The following is a 17,132-nucleotide window of genomic DNA, read 5'->3' as shown; positions in this document are numbered from 1 at the left end:
CCTGTAGAGTCGCTGCTTTCCTCTTCTTTGTTCCGGTGGTTGGGGCTGATTAAACCGACCCTGCAGACATGTCGGGGTTCAGCCCGGAACTCATCGACTACCTGGAAGGGAAAATCTCCTTTGAAGAGTTCGAAAGGCGGAGAGAAGAGAGAAAAACCCGTGAGAAGAAAGTGAGATGCCCATTCTCTCGTCCTAAAACACTTAGGTGTGGGGGACCCAGGTGACCCTTCCGCAGTGACAGGATGGGCCCAGAAGTCCCAGAAGCTGTTTCCTACTAATACCGAAACTCCGGTTTTCACCCCTCGTCCCTGTGCTAAGATCCTCTTAAAACATTTTCCCCTACCGAAAAGCTTTTGTCTCGGTGGTAACTTCTTCCCTTTTTTGCCAAGTGGTAAATTTTTATTTGAGCCTAGCTTAATGCTGGTAGGTTACTTGGGAGCAGGGAGAAGACTAGTCAGAATGTTTGACTAGTTCTAGTCCTAGCTGTGCCAGTAAGTCGTTTGTGATCGAGGGTGGGTAGCTCACTTCTGTGGGCCCCAGTGTCTCTATTTCTGGTATCAAGCCCAGGGCCTAGCCCACGGTAGCACTGCACGCTGCTCCAGAGCTAAACCTTAAACCCTGAGCTCCCGTTTTTGATGAGTCCGCGCTGGTGAGATATTGTCTTCCACGAAGTGAACCAAATTGATAAGAAAGTCTTCACTCATACTTCATTTTTCATACTTAGAAAATATCTGCACTTTGTACATCTTCTCGCTTACTTGAAGTCTCAGGGAAAATAAAAGTGAACATTTTGAAGTTAGCTGATGGTTTCTTGAGTAAGTGACCCATGTCTTTGTTGAAAGTATTAGATTAGTGAGAAAATCACTTTTATTATTTATTATTCTTTACAAATGACTTATTAAGACCGGAGGATCAGACCTAAGTACTTGCTTTGACAGTATTCAAATTTAAATCCATATATGGTGTCTAGGTCCAGGCTGTATAAATAAAAGTTAAGGCAAAGCTAAATTTGAGGAGAGCTAAATCTGCACTAGTTTTTGGAATCAATTAAGTTAATTTTCAATCACAGAGTCTTCAGGAAAAAGGAAAATTATCAGCTGAAGAAAACCCAGATGATTCTGAAGTTCCATCATCATCAGGAATTGAATCTACCAAATCCCAGGACAAAGATGCCAATGAAGGTATGTTTAGATCATTTGCTATGTGCATTAAATATTAAGAGTACCTGGGGCTGGGGTTGTGGGGCAGCAGTGGAGCGCTGGCCTCCCATGTTCCAGGCCCTAGGTTCCATCCTCAGCACCACATAAAAATAAATAAGTGAAATAAAGGTATTGTGTTCAACTACAACTAAAAAATATTTTTAAAAAAAGAGTACCTAAGCAGAGTAATTTAGTGAAAACATTTTCTTAATTGAAGTGGTATTATTTTTTAGTAGATTATGGATGATTTTTAGTTTCCTTTTTAAAAATATATTTTCTCAGTCTTCTAATGTCAATGTGTGTTTCTTTTGAGAATGAAAAGAGTTCTTAAACTGTTTTTGCAATTCAGGTTTATTAATCAATGCTATTGTTACACTGTAGTTTTCATACAGCAAAATGCACTGATTTTAAGCACATAGTTTACTATTTTACAAAAGTATGTACACCCATGTTTTTGCTCAGTCGTGGCATAGGATGTTTCCATTCCCTAGAAAGTTCATTGGCATCCCTTTTTAAATTTTTTTAAAAAAATTCTAATTAGTTATATATGATATCAGAATGCATTTTGATTCATTGTCCACAAATGGACCACAACTTTTCATGTCTCTGGTTGTACACAATGTAGAGTCACACCACATGTGAAGTGGTATTATTGATTGCCCAGTTTATCAGGAGCATGGTGCTTTGTATGTAGTAGCTGATCCATTAATATTAGTCATTATATGATAATAGTTATTTTTGTGAGTTCTCCATGTTGGAGAATTGTTTCAAATTGATGTATTTGTTTGGTGACCTTTGTAGTCATTATTTTTAAAATTGGGCCTCTCAATTGGTGACTAATTTCAGATCATACTCACCTAGATTGTAATGAGTCACACTTCTGTACAAACTCCCTTTCAAACCATGTCAGACTGGAAGGTGAGTTGGCTGCTCAGGTGGGACTTCACACACATTGTTATTATGGTGTGCTGCCTCATTCTAGGATCCAGTCCTAAGCTTTGAATGTCCAGATATTAAATTTTGTTAGTACATTGAAGACTAATTAAACTCATCAGAGCTTAATGGATGAAATAATATGCAAATCTGTTAAGTTGTAGGGATTGATACACCTAATGATGAGAATGCAAATAGCTCATTATATCCATTTCCCATGTTAAGTTACCAAATATGCTGAATTGTCAATTACAATGTACCTATAGAGTCTGATGAAGGACTAAACTAAACTCTAGTTTTGGGGGGTAAACATATAGACTGGCTGTTTTCTCTTTGAACACATATGCACACAAGAGAACACACAGAAAACAAACAAGCTTTATTCCTACCTCCCTGGACCACATGAGGATGAAAGGGTAAAGGGAGGAAATTGGGGTTACACTTTCTTACTTTGCCATGCAAGTGGTGTGGGAAAGCGACTAAAGTTCTACAATCTATGGGTCTTCTTTATTTGCTCAGGGAATAAGCACCTCTTTTATAGTTAGTCTTTGAGGTATAAATCTAACAGCAGGAACACTGAGTGCTTGTCAGTCTTATTGCCTAAAGTTGACCTCAAGAGCTGGCCATCAGGCCCTCCCTTAAAAAAAAAAAAAAAAGAAGTTCAGCTGAGTCCAGTTCTGGATCATTAGAGCAGAGAGGCAAGAACCGGCTGGCCTCACCTGGAACAATAACCTTAGTTTTTAAAGATATAAGTTTCCCTGTTTCTTAAGAAGGAATTGTCCCAGAACCCTTCAAAGACTATTGGAGAGTGTGAGCATGTTTTCAGAATAGAAGGGATTACTTTTGAACAAGCTTTGGCAAAAGCTACTTATTGAAATATATGGTCTTTTTAGTATCATTTCTTTTTTTTCCTGGACCTTGCTCTTGCGTTCCTTTCCTACATACCACACAGATAGGGTCTTTTAATTTCATATTTAATTCATCATTACTGATATTTAAAACTACAATTTTTATATATTAACCTTGTATCCTACAACCTTGTTAAACTAATGTATTCTGACAGTTGTATTTAGATTCTTTTGGATCTCCTATATATGATCATGTCATCTGTAATGATAATATGATAATTTTATTTCTTCCTTGCCATCTTTTGGCCCCCCCCCTTTTTTTAAACTTGGTTAAGACATCCAGTAAAATGAGTAAAATATTGAATAGAAGTGGTACCAACAGGAATTTTTGTTTCAATCTCAGTAACTTTCAATAATTCACCATAAATTGATAAACTTTGGAAAGTTGTTAAGATTTTTTTTCCCCCCAGTACTGGGGATTGAACCCAGGAGATATGTGCCACTAAGCTACATTCCCAGCCCTTTTTGTTTTTATTTTGAGACAAGGTCTTGCTAAGTTGCCCAGACTGGCCTGGAACTTGCCATCCTCTTGTCAGCCTCTTGAGTCATGAAATTATAGGCATGTGCCACCATGATTCGCCAATAGATAATTTTCATCAAAGTAAAGATCATTCCTTTCATTTCTAGTTGATGAAGACTATTAGGAATGAATTGTATTTTAGCAGATTATTCTTTTTTTTTTGGAGGTGGGGACGTACCAGGGATGGAACTCAAGGGCACTCAGCCACTGAGCCACATCCCCAGCCCTGTTTTGTATTTTAAATAGAGATGGGTCTCACTGAGTTGCCTAGCACCTTCCTTTTGCTAAGGCTGGCTTTGACCTAGAGATCCTCCTGCCTCAGCTTCCTGAGCCACTGGGATTATAGTTATGCTTCACCATGCCCAGATTGCAGATTATTCTTCAAGATGATCATATGATTTTTCTTTTATCTTTTTTTTTTCCTCCTGTGATGAACTTGGCATCTTTCTTTTCATCTTTGTTTTGGAAGTTCAGAATATTTGAATATGATGTTTATGACTTCTTAATAATAATTACTTGTTATTCAGAACATGTAGCTTTTAAAACCTTTTCTTCCTTAAGTATTACTTCATTTTTTCCTTTAACATGACTATTTCATTTATTCAATATCTTTGAGGTTTGAAGTGTTTCATATAACTGAACGGGCTTAAAGGTTTTTGAATATAGTATTTAAAATTTTAACTGATTTGTGGGTTTTTTTGGAATTTTTCTAAAATGTGTTCTATGTCTCTGCTTTATTTAACAGAAAAATGACTTCTGAATTTAACCTTTTCTTCATCATTAAGAAGGTTGTTATGAACATATAAAAATCATTCTACTGTAATAGTATCCTAATATGCAGATGAAGTATGTCAGGTTAATTTTGTTTCTGAAATAATAATGCTATTTTAATACTATTAGTATAAATAATAGTAAATTATTAGTAAAAATGATAATGCTATTTTAATACTATTAGTAAATTAGTAGTATTCAGTGAGGTTTTACTGTGTGCTGGCTTATTCTAAGCACTTATATAGGGCCTCAGTGATTTGTCCAAGGTTATATAGCTATTGATAGATGGAGATAGAATTTGAAACCAGGCAACTTGGCTGTATAGCTCTCATATCTACCTACTGTGCTATACCATGTGGGTTCTACCATATGCTTGTTTAGTTCTTGGGTCTGTGCCTTACAAATAAAAACATCTTTTCCCCTCTTTGTTTTTAACATTATGTGTTTCTGATTTTTTCACTTAATATTTACCTCCATATCCAGATGAGCCATAAAGGAGGAGTTGGCTTTCCAACAGAGCAGAAAACATGGCTTTGTGACAACTTTCTTCTTTGGGTTGTTTTTGGGGGGTGTTCGTTTACCATTTTTTTTTTTTAATTCAAATGTGATGTTGCTGGAATCAGAAAATTATATTCCAGAAAACCAGAAAATACTTTTTCCTTTCAAACCCTGAGTGTTCCAAAGGTTTTATCCCTGCCTCCCCAATCTTACTGCCTCTTTCTGTAGGAGAAACATCAGATGGAGTGAGTAAGTCAGTTCACAAGGTGTTTGCTTCCATGCTTGGAGAGACTGAAGATGATGAGGAGGAAGAGGAAGAAGAGGAGGAAGAGGAGGAAACACCTGAGCAACCAACTGCAGGCGATGTATTTGTATTGGAGATGGTTCTCAATCGTGAAACCAAGAAAATGATGAAAGTAAATTACTTATTTTATATTTTTTTTAGAGAATTTATATGTAAAATCTTGGTTATCACACTATAGTTTTGCTATTTGAAGGTATGCAGTATATCTCAATATTTTTTTAAATCAACTTCATTCTGAGTGGATAAATTTGACAGGAGGATTGTTTTTGTGCATATGTGTGTTATTGACACTTAAGCCCAGGGCCTCACACATGCTAGACAAGTGCTCTATCACTGAGTTACATCCCTAACCCGAAGGAGGATCTAGTAGAGTAAATCATAATTTGTTTCTTGGCATGTACATCCATTTTGCAGCATTATAATTTGTTGTTCTAATTAGCAGTTAGTAATTTCCTGACCACTTTGATTTTTGTTTATTAGATATTTTACTGTGAAAAAGAAAAAAAAAAGATATTTTACTATGTTTTGAACTTTTCTACTGTAGAGTTTTTTGTTTGTTTTTTTTTGTAGTTTAATTTCTTAGGTGCCCCTCTGGAAAATATCATAGAATAATTCTGTTCTTTCTTGCACCTGAGTTTTAGATTTTTTTCCTCCAATGTAGACTTTAAGGCTAAAGAGTCAATAGTTGCAACCATTTAGTCCTTAGTTCTAAGTTTAGAAGATTAAAAAGTTTTAAAGGGAACTTTCAGTTTCTTTATGTTCTGTATTTACTAATGTCATTGGAATTGAAATCTAATACTTTACTATATTTTATCTGGATGTCATTTTTCTTCCATGCAGGAGAAGAGGCCTCGGAGTAAACTTCCCAGAGCTCTGAGAGGTCTCATGGGTGAAGCCAATATTCGCTTTGCTCGAGGAGAACATGAAGAGGCAATATTGATGTGCATGGAAATCATAAGACAAGGTGTTTTATGTGGGGAATTTATTGATAATAGCAGTTTAATAGTCTAATTTTTAAAACAAATGGAGAAGCATTTCAATGTATATTTGCAAATATATTCAGAAACTTAGAGGTGATTGTGGTAACAGTAACTTGCCACATTCACTTCATGTTATTACACAGAAAATAAGGATCATAGGGTATGATTCAGTGAGATATCATTAAGAACTTTCAAGGCTCTTTTTTGCTTTTTAATTTTTTACACTATGGGTTTTAGACTTGTACTGTTATTATTTTTAAAAAATTTATTATTGTGGTGCTGGGAATTGCATATACTATGCAAGCACTCTAACACTGAGCTATATACCCAGCTATGTTAATCTTTTTTGAAATGGCAGACACATTATGAATATAGAAGGAAAAAAGAGTGTTTTTTTTTCCCCCTTTCATATTCTAGATCAGGCAGTGCTGAGTTATTTTAACCTGTTTTTTGGTAAAGATGCAATTTAAACTTGTCCTCCTATTTCTTAACTAAATGGCACATCTTGGGCATATTGCAGGACATCTTCAAAAGTGATATTTTTTTTTTTAACTACTTTTATTTATTATCTTGCTTTGCTGATTATTGTCAGTTGATGTTCCACAGATTGGCTTGGGTAGTTCTGAGACAGTGAAATTTTAATTTGTCTTTTTATTATTTTTGCATTTCCTTTTAATTATAATAGGATTGTTTTAGATGTTATAATTTCTTAAATTATTCATTACGGTAATTTGAGGCCACTACTTCTTGTTACTTCGGAAGTAAGAATAACCCAACTCTTTCTTCAGGACATTTCATTTGGTTCCTCCTTTCTATTATTATCTACTATTTTATTTCAGTTTATACTTGTTTATTTTTGAATTTTTATTATTATTATTTTCAGTGTTGGGGATTCAACCCAGGGCCTCATACAGGCTAGGCACACACTCTACCACTGAGCTACATCCCAGTATTAATCTTTGACTTTAATCCTTAGTCTTTGAATTTTGTTTTGGAAATAGTATTTTAGAAATGTAGATTAGTCAGTCATTTTGATATCCTGGGGTCAGGTTTTGCTTAGGTGAGTTGAGTTCATCCTATACTCTTTGATGTAGGAACCAGATCATGAAAATTCATTCCCATGATATAGCTAAAGGTATGAACTTAATGAGTTATTGAACCATACTTTGCCTTAGTGAAGAGGGATTTTTCACAAGGAAGATGAGGTAGATGATAGGGTTTTTCATGTTGTATTCTGTTTAAATAAAATAGTGCTTGAACATTATTTTTTAAATGCTAAACATGTATGAAAGTAAAATAAAGCAAATGTAATCTAGTGTTTATTCTAAATTCCATTAAATGGTTTATATAATTCTGATAGTATCATTCTAAAATAATCCACTGTTTGAAGCGTGGGATCAATGTTAGCTCAAGCGACTTCCCTCAGTCAATGGAATTTATTTTTCTAATTCATTATAGCCCCTCTGGCTTATGAGCCATTCTCTACTCTTGCCATGATATATGAGGATCAAGGTGACATGGAGAAGTCATTGCAATTTGAGTTGATTGCTGCACATTTAAATCCTAGTGACACCGAAGAATGGGTTAGATTGGCAGAAATGTCTCTGGAACAAGACAATATTAAGCAGGCAATTTTTTGCTATACAAAAGGTAATTAAACCATTTTTCTCACTTTGATTAGATGTTATGTAATAGGTTGTTTGGTAATTACACTTGCTACTCTGGGCTAAGATGTTGGCTGAAATGTATTTATTTCTCATATTCTGTTATGCCAGAGAATGTATTTGGGGTCCCTTCTCTTCTGTTTATTAGCAACTTTTTTTTTTATATTGTGAGCTAATATACACAAAAGTTGGTAGATGAGTAGTTTCCCACTGAGGTTATACCATCATCATTTTGGAGAATTAATGTCCTTGAAATTAGTGTCACACTAGAGTAACCAAATGCGATAATATGGAAATTCAGGTTCTAGCTAGTCTTAGATCAAACCTAGTCAAGTTTTCCTGTGCAGGTAGATTTATTCCAGAATAACCTGCTTGTTATCATTGCTGAATTAAAGTGTTCATTAAATTTTTGAGAAGATGTTGGGTCACACTCTGGTACTTAGCACCTCTTCTTGTGGCAAATATGTAATTTTTATTCCTTTCTTTCTAGCTCTTAAATATGAACCTACTAATGTCCGTTATCTCTGGGAGAGATCAAGCCTTTATGAACAGATGGGTGATCATAAAATGGCTATGGATGGCTATAGGCGTATTTTAAACCTTTTGTCTCCATCTGATGGAGAACGTTTTATGCAATTGGCTAGAGATATGGCAAAGTAAGTTTGGTATGAAGTATGTATGGGTACTCTTATTAATAAATCATCTATTTTTGTAAATCAAAGAATATATTCAAATTAGAATATACTTTTCATTGAGGTACAAGGACCTGTTTGCCTTTTATATTTTTTATTGTGCCTAAATACAGAGGTGGGTTTTTAAAAAAATACTTTTCTGTTTCCAAGTGAACTGATGGCTTAGAAAATTTTGTAAATAAGGTTACATTTCCAGTTATCAGAAGCTTGAATACAAAGCATATTTTGAAAGATGATAGGTTTCCAATTTTCCACAACTTAATTGAAGTTGTATATATCTGTAGTATTTAAAAAAAAATTATTGCACATGTGCCAATGAAATGTTTGTGATCTGGGATTGTCTACAATAATTTATTTTGTGTCAGTACTAAAATAATTTTTAAGATTAAAAAGTTTTCTTGAAAGTTGTTATGTGTTACTGATCATGGTGTTATACTTTATCCTAAATTATGCCATACTGCAGTTACTTTTATGTTACGTTGTGCAGCAAAACAAAGTGGGGAACATTTTAGTTTAATAATGCCTGTGGTGTGCTTTCTATTCTTATGGATATCTACTATATAGTATTTCAGCCTAGGTTTAATCATCTTGATCTGGGTACATTAGTGTTAACTCCATTCTGTAACTTTTATTCTGGTGATGCTTGATTGTGAAATTGTCATTTACCCTCCCAGGAATGGGTTATATAGGAATACAAGTAGTATTTTTAGGAAATTTGGTGAGGCAGAGGGACCCTAAGTTGATCACTGACGGTATACCATGAATATTGAGTGTGTTCCCAGGTTATCTGCTAATAAAGCTCTGGCTTTTGGTGGTTAGTCTAGTTGTGTTCTACTTTAAGAATCATTATGTGGCCTGTAGTAGTAAATTTGTTTTTCACTTGTATTACATATATTTTTGTTAGGTGAGAGTGGCAGTGGCCACTTCAGTCACTGCTATGGTGGTTTTCTTACATGGAATTTTGTTACTGTAACATCTGATTGATTAGGCTTTATCTTCAGTCCTTACTTTTCCTCCAGAAATATTTGTTGTCTATATCTTATGTGCTAGATACTGTACAAGGATATCCATTTTTTCAACAAATTTTAGAAGTCCTCTGCCTTGTGGAGCTTACTTAAATCTTAGTACAGAACAACCAGCTAAAAATTTAATAGAACCTTGCTACCCCACAGATTGGCAGCGTTTGTATTACCAGAGAGCTTGTCAGAATTGCAGGATTTCAGTCCTGCTCCAGCTCTACTGGATCAGAATGTGCCCTTTTGAAGAACCCAGTTGATCTTTATGTACATTCAAATTTGAGAAGTAATGGACTAGGTAACTATATTGCTTATCAGTACAGTGAGCACTCTTTGGGCTAGTGGTCATTAATTTAGATTGGAACCAGTTGGTATGTTATTTGGGCAGGTGGTAATGAAGATAGACATACATGAATTTATTTAACTGTAATGGGGTTTTATCAGGTGATTTTGATAAAGGGAGAGGCAGGGCAAGAGAACAGAGGGTGTCTGCAAGGGAGTAATTATAATGTTGTACTACCAAAAAGGGGAGAAATGAGGATAGGAAGGGCATAGGGAATAAGTGGTAAAACCAGTGCTTTGTAGATCCGTTAAGTGTTCTTGGTATTGAATTACAGAGGGAATGAGCTGAAATGATAGAAATTTAAAAGTGAGAAATTAGGTGAAATACTTGAAACTAGGACATTGTTATACATTGTGACATGGTACATTTTTCTCTGAATTAGTTTGGTTATATTTTTTTTCATAAATAAGACTTTGTCACTATTTAAAAATCTAAATTTTAAATAGATTCTTGGTCCGGTGGTTCATATCTATGAGCTTATTCAACTTTAGCAGTGATCTTATCTCCAGTTGCTTTTCCAAAATTACCTTCATAATGGAACTCCATCAGTTTCCCCAGTTAAGACTTGGGCTTCTTCTGCACTTCCACTTTTTGTTTTCTTAATTTTCTTTCTTTGTTTTATTTTTGATACTGGGGATCTAACCTAGATCTACTACTGTTCCACATCCCCAGATTCCCCCCACCTTTTTTGTTTAATTTTGAGAGAAACAGGGTCTTGCCAAGTTGCTTAGGACCTCACTAAATTGCTGAGGCTGGCCTCAAATTTGTGATCCTTCTATCTTAGCCTCCTGAGTCCCTGGGATTACAGGTGTGTACTACCATACTCTGCCACACTTCTGTTTTTCTAATGAAGACATCATTAAGAGTATAAATAGATTGCCAAGCCTTTTCTATCTTTTATAATATTGAATCAGTTTATTGGCCTCTTCTTTCAAGTGATTTATCTGCATCTTTTGGGTCATGATTCCCACCATGTTTTTCCATGTTTGGCATACTTTTTGGTGCTGAGCATAAGAGGTCTTTCATGATTGTTGTTTTTATTAAGACCAACACAGACCAGTGAAGCAAATAACCATCAGTAATCTTGACATCGACATGAGCTTCAATAATCATGGTCTGCCGTTTTTTGACTGGGAACCCATTTTGTCATGGTAAGATCCATGCCAAGGAAGTTAGATAGGTTTTGCACTGAATACCCTCAGTAATTATTTTGAATTTTCTAAATGTAATTTCACCTTTCTGCACATCAGTAAGCCTCACTTCACACAATCCTTGGATCCATCAAATGCAATTTTGGTACCTGAGCTCTTGGGACTAGTGCTTTTCCAACTATTTGCTTTTCTTTTTTTCTTTTGTGGTGCTAGGGATCAAACAAAGGGTCTTGCACTTGTGAGGCGAGAACTCTACCACTGAGTTGTACCCTGAGACTCCCAACATTTCTTACATTGAACATGTCTTTCATATCATACCAGTCTTTTTTTAGATAATAGATTGTTTCTGACTCTTTTTGCCACCTTTTGTTCTTTTGTTGTTATTGTGTTGCTCATAGAGCCAGAATGCTGATGATGTTTTCTCCTCTCAAATTTTAAGAAAATGAAATCACAGTTAGAGGGACTCAGCCAGGAACTGAGTTTTATAATCAAAATTAAATAAGTATTCATCCATTTTTGTCACTTCACTTTTTTAGGAGTTACTATGAAGCCAATGATGGTACTTCAGCTATTAATATAATTGAAGAAGCTTTCTCAAAACACCAGGGCCTAGTCTCCATGGAAGATGTTAACATAGCAGCTGAACTGTATATTTCTAACAAGCAGTATGACAAAGCCTTGGAGGTAGAAGTGTTTGTTTTTACCTTTATATTCCAGAAGTTCTTAAACATTGGCAGCTTCTTATTTTAATTATATATTAAACTGTATATGTAAAGTTTTAAAGGAAATAATTGATTTCTAGATTCTGCAGTAATTCTGTAGGAAATATAAAATATAGTTATCATACGATAAATGATGTTGCTGTTATTCTAAGTGCCAATTGTATCTGTATTTCCTGGGAGCAGAACTCAGACTAATTACAGTGATTCATTTCTATCTTTAGCCATTGAGGAAAAGTAGATTGGTTTGCTGCTGTGTAATTATATATCTTTAGTTTTAGTTAATATCATACAAAATATTAATGTATCTCAGCTAGGATTTTTTATTTTAAGAAGACTTAACTGTTCTTTTTTAAATCCCATTTTTATGTTGCAAGGATTATTATTATTATTTTTTTTTTAGAGAGAGAATTTTAATATCTATTTTTAGTTTTCGGCAGACACAATATCTTTATTTGTTTGTGGTGCTGAGGATCGAACCCAGGCCGCACACATGCCAGGCGGGCACGCTACGGCTTGAGCCACATCCCCAGCCCTTGCAAGGATTATTTTAAGTAACTGTACCAGTCTTTGCATTAAGAAAAGTTTTTTCATTTGTTATTTCCTTTTCTTTTTTTCATTCTTTTAGGTAATCACGGATTTTTCTGGAATTGTGCTAGAAAAGAAAACAGAAGAAGGCACTTCAGAAGAAAATAAAGGTAGTAGTTTCCTTTGCATAGGAAAGTGTACATAATCCTCTCTTGGTCATACTATGGTATTTTGAATTGTTAATGTTCTCATAGCAAGTATTCCCAAGAAGCAATTTTTCCTCTAAGAAATTTCATATCTTTTTATTGTGAATATTGGTGTATAAGTAATCTTTGAAAAAAAAATGTTTCATATTCCTTTTATTTTTTGATAAAAATAAAAGCATTGATAAAATCGCATTTCTCAGAGACCAGTGTCTCTTTTATTCATTCTTTTATCCTAATTATTAAAAACCTTTAGATCTATAGTGATTTATTTTTCAAAAAGGACTTAAAATTCTCTACTATTGGGCTGGGGATATAACTCAGTAAAGTGCTTGCCTTGCATGCACAAGGCCCTGGTTTCAATCCCTAGCACCACCAAAAAAAGAAAAAAAAAAAAAAAGCTGTACTATTAAAAAATTCCACTTAAAACAGGTATTCACATGAAAAGTAGAAACTAATGATACCCTATATTGTCTAAAAACTAGAATATGTAATGAGAGATCTGGTTAGACAGTCATACTGGAAGTATGGCTTGCAGGATCTCTGTTAGTTCTTTCTCTCATATCTGCTGTTTTCTTTCTACCACACCCATTAACCATTCTGTGAAAATATTAACATGTAAGAGCCTATTTGAGGTTATAAAACATTGGTTTTCTTTATGGGCAGAGTAGACATCCCTATTCTTGGGAGAGAATTCCTATGTTGTACTTTGCACTCCTACCCTGTGAGGATTTTGATGGAATTGGGGGAAGTGAGTTGATACTGAATATACTACCTGCTTCAGAATAGTTCTCTCCCTGCTTGTTGTCATATACAAAGATTCCATCATGTTGTAATCCTTTCGGTTAAGGCATAATTACTTAAATTTTTCTTTAAAAAAAGATCCATCTTAATAGCAAATAGTAATTCACTTCACAAATCAGTTTGCTAATTCATAGAGAGCAAGGTCCAAGATGAGATATGGGACAGGTGAATGTTCAAGTGGAAAGTTGTTGAGGGGAATCCCAGTTCAATAAGTTTCTTTTAAGTGACTATGCTTGTGAGTATGACATTTCCTGCCCTCAAGGAAGTAGGGAAGGGTTCAAATAAAGTGCATATAATTTAATCATAATAAGAGTTATATGTTGATTTCTGTGGCAAATTGGGAAAAGAGAGGAAGGGAGTATATTGTAGATCAGAGGATGTTTATAGAGGTACAGTTTAAGCAGACACTCATGAGGAAGGGAGTTCCAAATGGAGTCACAGGGTGTGGTAGCATTGCTTAGCCTGGATAGGAACAGATAGCATCCTGTGCTTTGGGCCTCTTGAGTGGTTAGAATGGTGTGAATGAGTTAGAAGTAGGAATTGTGGTATGAAAACATGAGTTAGGGCATCTGAAGGACTCTGTCAGTTTTAATACTTCTTTGAACCTGGCCTAGGTTAGAATTGAGGCTGTAATAAGTTATTTTACATCCATAATTTCTGTTGAACATTTTTCTCCTAAAAATCATATTTGTATTTTAAACTCTTTTTGTTCTTTGTTTTGAAAAACAAGTTTTAATTATAGATGTAATGAACTATGTTTCACTGATTCTATTTCCTTCCTTCTTTCTTCAGTTTCTTAATGATTTAGCATAGCTGGAATCAGGAAACATCTTAACATAGAGTTTTCAGTAGTAGTATTTTTCTTTCTTAGAATATTGGTGCCTGCTAGGTATGGTGGCACATGCCTGTAATCCCAATGACTCAGGAGGCTTAGGCAGAGAATTACAAGTTTAAAATCAGTCTTAGCAACTTAGCAAGGTCCTAAGCAACTTAGCAAGACTGTCTCAAAATAAAAAAATAAAAAGGGCTGGGGATGTAGTTCAGTCGTTAAGCACCCCTGGATTCAGTCCCAGATTACCCCCCCCTCAAAAAAAGAACAGTTGATCCCTGATTCACAATTTGTGCAACTTTATAATAGTTAGACATTAGTATGAAAGCAATACATGTTTGGTAGAAACTACACTTTGAATTCTTTTTTTTTTTTCTTGTTGTCCTAGGGATGAAACTCAGGCCCTTGCACATGTTAGGTAAACTGAATTTTACATTTTGATCTTTTCCCAGGTTAGCATTAGGCAGTACCAGAGTCTCTCATGATGCTAGGCAGGAACAGCAGGCCATAGTTCCATCACTCTTAGAGGGTAAAACACTGATACCCTACAGTGGACCATGTTGTTAAATTATGTAGTTCAATGGGTTAGGTATGTTAAATGCATTGTTCAGTTGAAGATATTTTCAATTTAGGATGGGTTTATTGGGACATAACCTCATTGTAAGTTGAAGAGGTTTATGTATAAAATAGTGGTGAATCTGAAATCTATAGCATCTTAGCATTGATAAAATAACTGAAAAATACACAGAATAGGAGATCTGAAGGTTGAAACACTTCCAATGTAAGCAAAGATTATTTTCTATATGCATTTTTGAAACTGAGAACACTTATTGGTAGATTATGTTGCTATTGATTCAGATTTTTTAATTCTTCCAAATGTGAAAGATCTAATTGGGAATTTGGGAGAATAAGTGTCAGTAACTAACATCAGCTTTTTAAAATATAGGGCTATGATGTGTTAGTTAATAATGTATTATATAAACTATAGGGAATCTATATATATTCCTTAGCATTGCCAAATTATTGACAGTGTCTAAATAATTGCTCCCAATCTCTGTACTTACCTGATTGAATTGGTTAACAGTTTGTGGATTGGCACGGGTCTTAGACTACACCTTGAGTAGCATTGCCCTGTAGTTTTATAAAGTGTCCTTAGCCTTTTTAAATAGTTTACCTGAATTCTACCTTGTCTGATATTGAGATTGTGACCTCTCTTTTTTGTTTGTGTGTTATTTTCAACCATTTAGAATGTCTTGATTTTAGACACGCATCTTGTGTCCAACATAAAGTTGACTTTTACTTTGTGATTTGATCTAAAAGCAAGGTTTTTTATTTATACATCTGTATAGATTATCTGTTTAATGGGTATATTTCATTGAATAGTGTCTTAGTTCCCTTGGGTTGCTATAACAAAATAGACTGAATGATTTATAAATGACAGAAATTTATTATAGTTCTAGAGGCTGAGAAGTCCAAGGCATCAGCAGATTTGGTGTCTGGTGAGGATCTTGCTGTGTCCTCATATGACAGAGGGACTGGACAAACTACTTCAAGCCTCTTTTTTTTTTTTTTAAATTTATTTTTTAGTTGTAGTTGTACACATTCTTTATTTAATTTTTTTGTGTGGTGCTGAGGATTGAACCCAGGGCTTCGCATATGCTAGGCGAGTGCTCTACCGCTGAGCCACAATCCCAGCCCTTCAAGCATGTTTTTTAAAGATATAAATCCTATTTATGAGAGCAAAGCCTTTAAGACCTAATCATGTTCTAAAGACCCCCCACCTCTTAATTCACTTGGTTCAGATTCAACAAATGAATGTTAGGGGAACACAAACATTCAGACCTTGGCAAGTATTTCTAGAAAGCAAATCAAAATGATAGTTTGGAATATAGAATCCATATATAAGTAGAATACCATTTTATTAAAGTCAAAATGCTCAATAAAATGATTGCATTATTTAATTCTTATTCAGATAAGTGCCTATAACTACTATTTATTGAAGAACTGTGCTATAGATATAACCCTGAGTCAGACAGACCTTGTTCTTTTTCTTGTCCTATGGAGTTTATGTGGGGTCTAAGGTGAAAAAATTTTCATGATAGGTAAATTTTGCTTTCTCATTGAGCAGAATAAACAAGCTTACTCCACTTACTCTCCCCAAGGAATTGGGAGAGTACTGAAGAATGAACCCAAGGGTGCTTTACTACTGAGCTACTTTTTATTTTTTATTTGGAGATAAGTTGCTGGGGCTGCCCTTGAATTTGTGATCCTTCTGCCTTAGTCTCTCAAGTCACTGGAATTACAGGCATGGTAGGCAGGAACAGCAGGCCATAGTTCCATCATGCCTGGCAATAAGCTGTGTTTTTGATACCAGTTACTACCTTGAAGTTCAGTGATTAAAAAGTCTCTTAATTAAACTTGTCCAAATCCTCCTATGACTTGGTAACTTTTGGCAATACTATAATTTTTGATGAGTTCTGTAAAATGTGAAATTATTTTAAGTAATTAAAAATTTTATTCTATCACTTTATATCACTGATATCCTCCTATACTTTAGGATTTTCTAAAATGGAAACATACTTATTTAGAATTTACTATGTAAAATAAAAATAATATTTTAAATGTGTAACAAAATTTCTTCAATTTCTCAGGACTTTAAAATATGTTTTGCTTAATTAAGATTTAAAACAAAACAGTATTATTTTACCCTTTTTGCCCCCCCTTTTTTTTTCTGGGAAGCAGTGAACTTCAGAGCTTTATTCTGCAATATGGAGGAAATAATTTTGCCTGCCTCTTCACAACATAAGCTGTATTTGCCCTTTTCTTAATTTCATTGTAATAAAGAGGTGGTGTTGTTGCTGATCATTTTCTTTTTCTTTCTTTCTTTTTTTTTTTTTTGTTTTGTTCTCTGTAGTTTGATAGAAAGTATGGGAGTTTGTTTTGGATAAGTAGATATTAGGAAAAGAATAAGAAGGATGAATGCAAACAAAAGAGACAGACTGAAGGAGATATAAGATCTAATAATAGAGTTAGCCAAAATTAGAATTGACTGTGGAACCATTTTCTTTGA

The 17,132-nt window shown here is 34.6% G+C and overlaps 1 protein-coding gene and 1 pseudogene across 1 annotated transcript in view; one reads left to right on the top strand and one right to left on the bottom strand.

The window, feature by feature from the left end:
* Positions 1-17,132, top strand: part of Gtf3c3 (general transcription factor IIIC subunit 3) — a 41,690-nt gene continuing 24,558 nt past the window's right edge. Inside the window, exons 1-8 of the mRNA XM_026408853.2 lie at positions 1-170; positions 1,070-1,181; positions 5,058-5,245; positions 5,974-6,097; positions 7,572-7,763; positions 8,268-8,433; positions 11,516-11,663; positions 12,327-12,396. Of these exons, the coding sequence (XP_026264638.1) occupies positions 69-170; positions 1,070-1,181; positions 5,058-5,245; positions 5,974-6,097; positions 7,572-7,763; positions 8,268-8,433; positions 11,516-11,663; positions 12,327-12,396 (1,102 nt within the window). The 5' untranslated portion in view covers positions 1-68. The remainder of the gene's footprint in view (positions 171-1,069; positions 1,182-5,057; positions 5,246-5,973; positions 6,098-7,571; positions 7,764-8,267; positions 8,434-11,515; positions 11,664-12,326; positions 12,397-17,132) is intronic.
* Positions 10,609-11,493, bottom strand: LOC113196773 (small ribosomal subunit protein eS1 pseudogene; annotated as a pseudogene).

The sequence above is a fragment of the Urocitellus parryii genome, chromosome 1, assembly GCF_045843805.1.
Source record: "Urocitellus parryii isolate mUroPar1 chromosome 1, mUroPar1.hap1, whole genome shotgun sequence".
NCBI classification, from domain to species: Eukaryota; Metazoa; Chordata; class Mammalia; order Rodentia; family Sciuridae; genus Urocitellus; species Urocitellus parryii.
This window is presented reverse-complemented; position numbering and strand designations above follow the sequence as displayed.